The sequence below is a fragment of the Galeopterus variegatus genome, unplaced genomic scaffold, assembly GCF_000696425.1.
Source record: "Galeopterus variegatus unplaced genomic scaffold, G_variegatus-3.0.2 Scaffold1238, whole genome shotgun sequence".
Lineage (NCBI taxonomy): Eukaryota > Metazoa > Chordata > Mammalia > Dermoptera > Cynocephalidae > Galeopterus > Galeopterus variegatus.
This window is the reverse complement of record NW_007727349.1, coordinates 270,894-283,241: the sequence shown is the minus strand read 5'-3', so window position 1 is coordinate 283,241 and position 12,348 is coordinate 270,894. Positions and strand designations below refer to the sequence as shown.

The following is a 12,348-nucleotide window of genomic DNA, read 5'->3' as shown; positions in this document are numbered from 1 at the left end:
AAAAAAAAAAAAAAAAAAAAAAAAAAAAAAAGATGCTAGTATCTGTTTAAAGAGAGAGAAATCAATGTCTTCTGCAAACAACATTTGGCAGCAAGCTTTCTGGCTGGTGAGAGCTCAAGTCCAGATACTGCAGCTGCAGCCACAATGCCGAGTTTCCAACAAGATCTGAAAATGATGACTAGGTGTCCATTTGTTCAATAGTCTGTCTGTCCATCAATCTATCTGCTCAAGTAAATCCTGGTGAAGATCTGGGTTCACACAGCACACAATACCCTCTTCTCCAGAGGACTACTGACACAAAACTGCCTGAATTAAGTTAACATTCCTACTCCGAGTAATTTGGTGGAATAAAACAAGTTCATAAACCAACATATGGGTTGGTTGTCCATGTAACTGCTTAGAAAAAAAAATAGGAAGTTCATTAAATACTGAAGAGTCTTTGATTTTTAAAAAATTTTTATGTTGAAATCCATGGCACACTAGGTTACTTAGAATGTAAGACACACATGCTAAAGAGCTTGTAGAGGCTGGGAAGGACGACAGGAAAGGTAAAAGGGAACAAAATATAAGCACTGGCACCTCCCCCCTTTTAAGGAACCATGGCATTCAACAAGTGTTTGTTAAATGAGCCACTACCATATGCTCGACACTGTAAGGCATGTGGAGATGACAAAACACACTCTTGATCTGCTTTAAATCTGGTAAAGGAGTCCGGGGGTGTGCGCATCCCAAGTGGCACAGCATGGGGCCCCGCACTAGGCTAAACACGGGGTGTCAGGCATTTGGAGGAGAGAGCAATTGCAAGATAGAAGGGAAGGCTTCCAGAAGAGGGCGTGCTAACAGCTGCAGGAGGGGCAGCCAGGAAAGGAGGGGCACGTGTCTCAACAACTTGGGGGAACCTAAAGCAGCAGTGGTTCTCGTGGCGTGGACTCCACCAGCAGCATCAGCATCTCCAGGCAGCTTGTTAGTAATGCAAATTCCCAGGCCCAGCCCAGACCTCCTGAGTAAGCATCTGCAGGGGTGGGGTCCAGCGATCTGCTTTGAACAAGTTCTCCACGTGATTCTGAGGCATGCTCCAGTTTGAGAGCCACCGAGTTACAGCAGGCACTGCCCTCCCTTAAACTGGCTCAGCAGGAATCCCAGGCTTTCCTCCTCTCCACCTTTTCTGCAAACCAGTGCCTTGGCGGTTGGGCAGCCATGGAGTGAGTGGGAGGCTGGGTGCTGGCCACCCTCTCCCAGGCTGCTCAGATGACACACAAAACGTTGAGAACACTTACACCTCCCACTGGCTTCTGTACAAACCCCTCTCGTGCATCTTTCTTGGTGGCCCATGCGACTAACTGACAAGTGGATGTTGGGAGAACTGGAGGCAGAGAAGAGCTAGGCAGAGGAGGGAGGCAAACAGGACCTCTGTGAGCCCAGAAGTTCAGCAGGATGACAGGTTTCCCCAGGCTCAAAGCCTGCACCCATCCCATATCTAGAGGGTTGAATGCAACTCTAGAAGGCACAGAAGTAGTCGGAATTCCATTTCTCTTCTGATCAGATCATTAGGAAGAGCAGCAGGAATATTTTAGAAATTGCTATTGTGTTAATTGAAATGTTTGTAGCCTTGAGAAGACTACTAGGATTCCGCAGAGCGGGCTTCAGCTCTCCTTTCACTTTTACATAAAGAGACGTGCAACCTGTACTGCTCTGCACCTTCTCCCTGTTTGTATAGCTCATGCTCTTTTCAGAAGCTCTTAGGTTTTCATGACCTTTTTCTTCTGATGTGCTAGGTTCTGGGCCAACAACGCCACTGAAGTGGCCCTTGGTATGGTCATTAGGGGCTGCCAAGTGGCCCCATCATACACAAGAGCAGAGAGCCTTCTACTACCAGCCAGTAGAAGAGGGAGTGACATGTAGGGGCCTGACCAGTTCAACAGGGGCCATGGTCCCATTTGTTCCCCAGAATGACACAGGTGAATCCACTGCTACTCAAATGGGCTCACATGCACCTGAGATGGCCACAGCTCTGCGCCCAGCTGGGCAGCTGGCCTCCTGCACATGACATATATGCAGCCACCACTGCCGACTGAGATTCTGACATCTCTCAACCACTCGCATCGTGACCTGCCTCTATATTTGGGTGGGGGAGTGTTGCTGCTGTTGTCACTGTTATTAAAAGTAAATGAGCCGTGTTACAACACAGATAAACATTGAAGACATCATGCTAAGTGAAATAAGCTGGTCGCAGAAGGACAAATACTATCTTATTCCACTTATATGAGGTGCCTAGAGTAGTCCAATTCATAGAGCCAGAAAGTAGAAGGATGGCTGCTGGTGGGAGGGGAATGGGGAGTTGTTGTTTAATGGGGACAGAGTTGCAGTTTTACAAGACAAAGAGTCTGGAAACGGTTGCACAACAGTGTGAATGTAATGCCATTGAGCAGTGCAGTCGAAATGGTTAATCTGATGAATGTTATGTTATATGTATTTCATCACAATTTCATCACACTTTTTTTCTTTTTTTCGTGTCCGGCAACGGACTGCAACCCTCAGTGTCGCGCCCGTACTGGACCGGGACCGGCAACGGGATTACAACCCTCGGTGTTGTGCCCGCACCTCGCTCAGCCAGTGAGCGGGAACCGGTCTGTATGTGGGATCCGAACCCTCGGCGGGAGCGCCGCCGCGCTCCCAAGTGGCGCACTGTAGCAGTGCGCCACCGGGCCGGCCCACACTTTTTTTTTTAAAGTAAATAAGCTCTGTCTTACTGCAGTGTACCTAGTTCAACAGGCAACAATGAAAATATGCTGACTTACAGGCACAGGGCTAAAGACTTGGAAATTATTTAGGTGCATTCCATTACCATCCTCAATTTACAGCTGGAGAGAGTGAGGTGAGAAGGACAGCGCCTTGCCGAGGCTGGCACTCCTCCTATGAGGTGCGCTGAGACTGCAGCCCAGGGGCCTGACTCCAGCACGAGAGCTCTGATGCCCCGCACCCCTCTCACCATGCAAACTTAGCTTAGAAGAACCAAAATCCAGCCAGGGACTGTGTATTGACAGGTACACGTAAAGACCTGTCACTGACTTGCTCCAGTGTATCACACCAATACATGTAATATATATATGTAATGGTAGAAAGTTCTGGCAATGAACTTGTGGAGAGAGTTCAACAGTTCCTTGTTCTGTGGTAGGCATCTCAGGTCTGGAACACACAACGTCCAACCCTGATTCTACATTAGTAACACATGTGCCCAGTCAGCCAGTGAACAAATTTTAGTTTTGCCAGGCACATTGCAGAACGCATGCTTGAATAAAGCATGGCCCTAGCTTTGGAGGATCTCATAGCTCAGAGACATGTACATTTAGAAAATACCTGCCATGCCGGGCCCTGGGTTCCACAGCAGGCTGCACAGGGAAGAGCAGAGGGAACCTGGGGTGTGGAAAGTGGCCCCACGGAGTAGCAAGGGGCAGGGGATGGAGCTGCAAGTGATATGTGCATGCTTGGGGCTAATGCAACACCCAGGGGGATGAAGGTGGGCGTGCTACCTGCATTTCCGGCCTGAAGGGCAGCTGACCCTGCTCTAATGAGCTCAGGAAAACTCCCCGAGTGTGAGCGGGACCTGGATGCTGGGTACTTGATCCTCACCTGCTAATCCTGAAAGCCACACTGCACCTCCTTGCCCCACAACGTTGCAAGTGCAAGAGCAAGGACAGACATGGCCGTTGTCTTCAGACAACTGTACTCGAGGGTTAATGTGGATCGACTGAATTGTGTCCCCAAAGTTCATATATTAGAAGCTTAATCCCCACTGTAACTGTTGAGGGTGAGAAATCCTATTATGGTAATTGCAAGGTGGGGCCTTGAAGAGGTGATTAGATTGTAGGACCATGCCCTAGTGACTGGATTAACAATGGTGGTCATAGGCATGGTTCTGAGGGCTTAAAGGAGAGCACATGAGAGGTTAGTCTCTTTCTCTCTGTTCTGCCATTTTCTGCCATGTGAGACCCCTGGGTCACTGTCGCCACCACCAAGACCCTCACCAGATGTGTTCCCTGCACTTTGGACAGAAACTGTAAGCAATAAATTTTGTTTTCTTAAAAATTACCCAGTTCCAAGTATTTTGTTATAAGCAACAGAAACAGACTAATACAAGGGTGTTAGAGGGAAACTTGATCCCCGTCTCCTCCCCTCTCCCTCCCTCCCCAGGTCTGCAGCACTCAGGCCCCTCTCCTGTGTTCCATGGCCACCCCTGCCTGCCCCCTACGGCGAGAGCAGAGCAGTACCTGGTGTGTGTCAGCGGACCCACTGGTCGTTCCGGCCTTCTTGGGGGCAGCGCACCAGGTCTGCTGAGAGAATTGGTCTTAGGTGGCCGAGGCTTTTTTGGTGGTATGGCAGGAACGGAGGGCTTCTGTAAATCCAGTTTTGGCTCTCTCTCTGGTCTTTCTTTAAATCGTTGTTTAAAAAAGCATAAACAAAACAGATAGATCTAGTATAAGTGACAGTACATAGATGCAGATTGCTCACTTCCTGCTTAAAAAAAAAAAGCACAGATGTCATTTCAGCAGGTGAAGTCGGAAGGCAAAGAGCATCTCACTTATTCTTTCTCAAGTTAGCAAAAGCCCTGTCTTTCCAAGCCTTTGCTCATGCTGGCCCCTCCACCTGGATTGCCCCTCCAGGCACTGCCCACCACAGTCCTACTCATCCTTCAAAGCCTGGATGAAAAGTGACACCATCTGTTCCCGTCTCAACTACAGGGCCACCCTCAAAAGCAGACTTCCTTCCTTCCTCATCTGAGGAAGGGCAGCCCTTCCTTTATAAATAAGCTCAGCCTGGACACTTTCTGGGTGTTTGCCTGTCGGCTGACATCCCCCCTGCATGGAGCCAGTATATAGCAAGTGCTTAGCAGATAGTAGCTGGTTGATGGGTTTCGTAAACATCCTATAGGACCTGCTGGGTGTACGGAGGAAAGAGGCCTGCCACCTCTCAGGTTGGCCTTTGAAAAGGACCATGAGTCAATAAAAGGGGGAGCGTTCCAGGGAAAAATTAGTTCTGGATTCTTCTTGTGCATAATTTGAACTTGGAAGGTAAACTGGGACTTCACAGGTATTTGGTTTCCAAAGCTTTTCAGAGTCAAATCTCTCAGAATGAAGTTGAAGCCACATCTGATGGCCAAACTGCGCAGTGTTCAGTGACAACTTTCTGTTTTCTGTCCCCAACTATCCTTGCCCCATGTGTGGTGTAAAAAGCACACATTCACATTCTTCTCGATAAAGATGGAATTTCAGAGTTTCCCATTGGAGTATTGGGAGGCTGTAAGTTTACTTGTAAGGTGGTATAAGAACACCACCTTTTACTTGCTAACACAGACAGACGCATGTTGTTTGGGCACCCAGGCTGACTGGCAAAAGCTTTAAAAAACCCATCAGCTATTGTACAGGTATCACTGCATTCATTCCATAATGTTTCTATGGGGAAATATGCTCCAACCAGGAATGCTGGGAGCTCATTTTGTGTCACACGGGGGCCAGAGGAGGAAAGGCTCTGCTGAAATGCAAAGCAAGGGAGATTACTCCTGTTGGGCAGCAGGACAGAATTCTAGCAGCCTGTAGAATGAATGGGAGAGGGGGTGTGTGCTGACCTATCAGCTGAAGTCTTGGGGTGGGGCTGGTATCCTGGCTTCCCTGTTGCTTCTGGCCAGGGCTTTTGCCTCCCTGACCCACTGTGGCATAGAACAAGGAATCATGGGAGGGGAGAGTCCATGTGTTTTAGTCACCATGGACCAGTGCAGGAAGTGTCATCATCACAGAGCCCAGCTATTACTCATAAACTAGCCATGTGTCCTCCATGAGGACAGCAGACAGTGTTTGATTATTTCACAACACACACTTTTATCAAAGCACTATTCACATGGTACATATTCAATGGCTATTTTTTTTTATTGATCTATGACACAGACCTGGCCTTCACAATCAGGTTCACAACTCAAGTTCTAACTGTTCACTGTGAGAGAAAGAGGTATAGTTCCTTAAGAGCTTGCAATATTGGTAAAACTTTTGGCAGGCTGATACGAAATATTAAATTTCACAATAAAATTTCACGAGGCCACCCAGGAACACCTCCAAATAATTACATTCATTAATTTAGCATTTCTCTTGTGACTTAAAAATAACTGCTTTTTAAAATGGAATCTGCTCGGCTTCCTGTTAATAACAACAATATAGCACTTTTCCCATAAAAATGTGTGATTGGTCAAATGTTAGGCACCTAATAAAATGAGTCCTTTCACAGCATGCAAATTTCTTTGGGAGAGACACTCAGAATAGTAGGGGTCGAACACATCTGTAAACCTGACTGTGTGAGACACATTAAGCTACTTCTCTGCCAGTGACATTCTGATTACCTTCAGGAGACTCTGGGCACTGAGCTGCTTTTCGAAGTATTGCCAGGCCACCCCTGCCCCCAATATTCTTGATCAAGGACATGCCCTTGCAACATCGCTAGCCAGAGTCAAGGGCCCGGCAGTGACCGAGAAAGATAGCTTCCATTTGTCTGGATGGAAACTTCACTAAGCCAAGTCCATCCATCAACAGCAGATGAGTGGCCTGGAACACTGGGCTTCGGGGAGGGGCTGGATGGAAACTGTCAGATACATTCCAGGCCCTCAAGGAACTTATAGTTGGCCTGACTTCAGGGTGCAGGGAGGGTGGCAATGGCAGATGGCAGAGACATCATGAAAGAGCCCCAATGTGTTTAAGTCACTAAGCTGTTCGTTTTTCCTTTGATGAGAAATTCTGGCCTTACACAGCACCACATAACTCTCTTCTATTTCCTTAGAAATGGGATGTTTAAAAAACTATAATCATCATATTCCAAAGAAAAAGCAAATTCTGTGGGTAATCTGGACTAAGCCTGTGACAGAAAGCTTTGTCTCTTGCTGTTCAAGAAGTGTCATTGAAGAATTGATTTCATACCTTTTTCTTCTGTTCTATTTGGAAGTGTTTCTGGTCTTTCAGGAGGTATCTTTTTAATTTCATGTTTTCTATCAGTGGTACCTAGGACGGAAAGGATAACAGTGATCAGAAAATGTTTTCTCTATTCGTTTATTAGACACACTAGCGTTTCAATATTTATCAGGTGTAGCAAAGTCAATAGATTTTTTTTTTTCCCCTGAGCTGGGTGCTGATATCACCTGGCAAACATGAGCTGCTTAAAAACAGAGCAGAAATCATTCCGGGCCTATGTCATTAAGTTTGCCTGCCTGTTCATCCTTAATACATAGGAACACCACCAATATTTTCTGATATTTAAACCTGACTTCCCTAGGCATCAAAATAGCCACAGGAGATCACAGTGTGGGAATGGCAAATGTGTGTCAATAAATAAGACAATCATCAAAACATACAAATAAGGGGTGACTGGATATTGTGCTCTATAAATAAAAAGGGGTTTCACAGGGACTTGGATTCTATTTTACAGCAGTTTTAAAATATGGCCTGAAATTGTTTGATACCCCTCCCATTAAGAGGTGAGGTCTACATCCCCTCACCTGGAAGTGGTAGGCTTGTGACTGCATGGACCAGTGGCCAAGGTAATACCAAGTAATTTCTGAGGCCAAGTTATAAAAGGCCACGGAGTTTGTGCTTTATTTATTGGAATATTAAACCTCTGTTTAAGAGTCAACTGCACTGATGAGGTCACCTGTAGGCATGCCAGCCTATAGCCCTGGCTGATCTCAGCCTTCCAGCCAATCTTTCCAAGGGGAGCCAGACATGTGAGTGAAGCAGCCGTCTTGGAAGTCGATCCTCCAGCCTTAGCTGGTCCAGCATTCCCAGCTGAGGTCCCACACATGAGGGAGCAGAGACAGGCCACCCCAGCCATGCCCTGTTCACATTCTTGACCCACAGAATCTGTGAGCATAAGAAGACTGATGATTTATGCCACCACGTTTGGGTGGCTTGTTATGCATCAGGAGTAACTGAACATAATTTTAAGTTGAGGGATGTGCAGAGAAGATATGGTGTTTCTCCCTAAGTCCTTTCTCTTTTTGCTGGAATCCCTCAAGTACTACATTTTCCCAAATGCATCATTTAGCATGTCACCATTACCAATGTGGACTGTAGCTGCTCCCTAACCTGGGGTCCTCACTGGTGCCAGTGGCCTCAGGCATGTAAGAGCACTTGGAAAACAGCTAAAGAACAAATCAATCAAAAGCACTCCTCTTACTTATAGACTTGGTAGAGCGCTTGACAAACTCTTCACATGACCAGCTCCAAAGACAGGTGCTTGGTATTAAAATCTCAATTACACAGCTTCAGAGACCAAAAGAACTTTTTCAAAGAAAAAATCTATTAAACACATACTTTATCTAAATCCCCTCAATTACTCACTACAAATTAAATAATGTATCTGATTTCTGTCAAGTACATATCTGGTTTTTTATTAGTCAAATAATCAAATTCCAGGAAAGCTGATGATAGGGAAAATGTGAACATCTAACTCCCCATCACGAAGCAGTTCCCAAGACCATTCAGCAAGATAAACGAGCAATAACAGTAATCTAGGAAGATTAAATGCTACCTTGCTTTGCCCCACAGAGACCCACCATGATAAACTTTGGTAAAATTGTTTTGAAAGGATAAGAATTTGCCTACCATGCTACAATCTAGTCCCCTAATGATAATGAAGAAATTCAGTGTCATTCGTAGAGACACAGAAAGAATTGACAATCCTACTGTCTTGAAGAATCCTCCAGTCCTAGTTACATTCTAGGCTGCCTGAGCCTTGGACCACTAGATTCATCTCCATGGTCTCTAATTGGTTGCCAAGGCCTCTAGGGAAAGAGGTCTTCAGAGAAAAGTAAATAAATAGCTTGCTTTAATTTCAGCACAATAAAATATTTAATATGGCCAGAACCACTAGGTGGCAAAATGAAACTGCTCAATGCAAACGAGAATGGGGGGTGGAACAGGACATGTAATTAACATCCTATTTCAGGGCTTAATCTTTGTAATTTCCAACTATGCCAAAGGAAATGGGAAGGGAATTTGGTGTCAAGTTGACTTTTACCCCCTGACTTGATGGGCCAAGAGAACTTTTTAAAAAAATCACTTCTTAATAAATCTATGAACAAACCAATCTGGAAGTTTATTCATACTTTAAATGCTATAAATATATCATAATTATGAATGTGTAGAACTAATAATACCCCTACTCTTCTTCTGTTTCAGTTGTCAATTTTTTTTAAATGCCACTTAATTAGTTATTCATGGAGGAATTTCTCCCCACAGATAATTTTAATAATTATAAAGAGAAGTTCTATTGGGAAATATGAATTATCATCTTTATGTATGAGAATCCAGTGTGTAAAGAGTTACCCAATGTCTGATAGCATCAATTTTTCCTATATTATTCAACCTTAATATCTGAACTACACAGAAAAAGTGAATTGGACTCTTCAAGATTGAAAAAGAAGCACGAGGAAAAGTATGTATTGCTAGAAAAACATCTTTTTGTTGAGGGGTAAGTGATGTAAGTACAAATTTTGGTTAACCACACGGGACAGACATTGAAAATTCAGCAAAGCACAATGACGCTCTGACCCGTGGGAAGCAGCCTTCCCCAAGATGACCTTTGATTAGGCACAGGCAAAGCAGACAATCAGGTTCTTCTCTCCTCAAAAGTAGTTTATTAAACAACAAAATAAAGCAAACCGTTCTCTTTGGGAAAGCAGATTTTTGCACTGTATCAGGGACACATTTTAATGGGATGTTGTGTTGTTTTGTTTTTAGGAAAAATAGCCATATATTTAAAACCTGCCTGCCGAGACCAAATCACAACTTTCCAATTTGACAATCTGTGGCGTTTGAACCCAGGAATATTGAGCTCTACCAAGGACAATTTGAATATGTGCAAAAAGAAAGATGCAAATTTATCTGATGGAACTGAAAGGTACATTACCTGCCCCTTGTTTGATGACAGGAGCGGAGGGAGGCGGTGGCTTCTTGGGTCTCTGAAAAATTAATCAAAATTATACCATATGAGATTGTTGGCAAGCCTGTCCTCTCACAGAAGGACCACAGACATTGTTTTCTATGTGCAGTTTGGACAGTTTAGAGAACCTCTCCAAAAAAATTGAGCAATACTCTCTCTAGGGACGTCAATTCTTGGCACCTTTAAACAAACACTAAAATAAATTCAGTCAGCAAAACAAAACTCCGATCGACAAATGAAACGCCATCTCCCCCTTTCTAAATTTGTAACAGCCTTCTGGAAAAGCTCAGCTCAGCAAAAATGGCCTGATACCAGCAAGCACAATGGTACTCCTACGCTGAAACCGTATTTGCAATTAAGATTTAATCTGCTGAATAACCATGAGATTCAAAGAGTCACTGTGAAGACTCAAAATCGAACGTGCTCTGGATGTGTGGCACCTTCAACAAAATGCAGACTGAGGACCTGCCGCAGCCAGGTCACATTCCCAGCCTCCTGTCCCTTGCTATGCTGAGGCTGGCAGGCCATTTGTGAGGCCCCTCATGGACCAGCTGTACCCTGTCACATGTGATAAACTGGACAGAGGTTTTTTGCATATCAGCCACTATTGTTTTTCTCTCACATGCTGCCACTCCGTAGGTGACAAAGGCAGCAACGTGATCAATGGAATTCATTCCTGCACTAGTTCCAATGGCCAGGCATTTCCAGGATCGACAGTAGGATCGAGATGGTCAGGCTGGACTAGGCAAGTGATCCAGTGGCCAGAGAATCCAGCCAGGACAGTGTTACCGGATAGCCATGTCAAGGGAAAAGAGGGGCCTGGGGCCAGGGGAGGACCATCTGAACATCAAAATCATTGGGAAAGATGGGAGCATGTGATCTATGTAACTGTCGACACTTCTCACCCTCTCTGGCCATCACATACTTGCAATTTTCAAAAAGCTCCATGGAGTCTCTTCTGCTCTCTGAAAATATACTGCTGTGATTACCGCAAGGACTAGGAAAAGCAGCACCCATCACCAGCTCTGATCCACCCATCAGTGCCTGACACAGCACCAGTGTGTGGGAGGAAATGGTTTTAAGTAAAACCTAGAAAATGTTAGACCCACAAGGAACATTCTCAGGGGGCATCTTAATACGTAGGCTCTGGAGTCAAAACATTTCAGCTCTGCTCCTGACCAGCTGGGTGATGCAGCCAAGTTACTCCAAGTAAGGAGCACAGCACGGTGGGCAAGAGGTGGGGTTCCAGAATATGACTGACACTGCAAATCCTGGCTCTTTGCATTTTTAGCCATGGACACTGGGCAACCGTGCTCACGTAGCCGAACCTTCTCATCTAGAAATGGTGATAATATCACCTCCCTCTTAGGAGGAAGTGGCTTCACAAACAGGAATCAGTAAACACTGACTTGTTTAATCCCGGTGACAACTCCATCAGATAATGATACTATTACGTCCATTTTGCAGGTGAAATAATTGAGGCTTTGAGAGATGAAGTCACTTCCCAAGGTCACCGGACTAGTGGGGTGGGGGGCGTGGGCTGGGAGTCAAGCCTGGGCTGTCTCTGTCTGAGCCACAGACGTGCTCTTAACCACCATGAGGGGTCTGTCCTGCCAGAGGACATCCACAAGGCAAACCATCACACGGCCATGAAACCACACCCAAGGAGTTTGTAAAAGCACAAGGAGCTGTATTATGTTAAAGTTGGGGAAAAATGGGTGTCAAATTGCAGCTACAAACTGAGCTCGACTATGCTACAACATACACAGAAAGAGACGGGAAAGAAAACAATTTCAACTAGTAGGATTGTGTTTGCAGTGTTTTACTGTATTGTCCCTGTGAGTACACACGAATAAACTCTGTTATAAAAAAGAAAACGAGCTGCTCTGAGGGCCCCTCCCCTTACACCCGGGCCCTCTGCTGGAGGGATCTGTTTGGGGTTCATGGTCCCAGCCTCTCTGCCCCCCTTTGCCAGCCCCTTCCACCTCTCCACTGACTCCTTCCTGTTTCTTTCTCCCTTCTCTGTCTTTGTGTAAATTAGATGGGGACAGATGTGTGTTTACCTAGTGAAATTATCATTGAAGGTCTGCCAATTAACCTTCGTTTACCTCAAGATCAGAGTAATTTCTTATTCATGAAACTGCCAACACCCTGTGGCCCAATTCCTCCTAGCCACGTCCCAACAACACCTACACTGGACGTGTTCCTTGCTCCTTGCTCCTTGGACGATTCCTATAGCCCATTTCTCATGAACTCCTATCGCCAAGGCCCTTACCCCGAAGACCTTGCCTCAAACCACAGGGCCCCAAATCAAAAAAAAAAAAAAAAAAAAAAAAGAAAAAGTCGTCATTTTTTCCAAAATTGCTGGGCAAA

The 12,348-nt window shown here is 45.3% G+C and overlaps 1 protein-coding gene across 3 annotated transcripts in view; it reads right to left on the bottom strand.

Annotated features, from left to right (window-relative positions):
- SH3KBP1 (SH3-domain kinase binding protein 1) overlaps positions 1-12,348 on the bottom strand; it is a 269,084-nt gene that overhangs the window by 48,615 nt on the left and 208,121 nt on the right. For all 3 annotated transcript variants that reach the window (XM_008575775.1, XM_008575774.1, XM_008575776.1), the window contains 3 exons: positions 9,943-9,994; positions 6,957-7,037; positions 4,269-4,428 (listed from right to left, as the gene is read on the bottom strand). In XM_008575775.1, the coding sequence (XP_008573997.1) occupies positions 4,269-4,428; positions 6,957-7,037; positions 9,943-9,994 (293 nt within the window). The remainder of the gene's footprint in view (positions 1-4,268; positions 4,429-6,956; positions 7,038-9,942; positions 9,995-12,348) is intronic.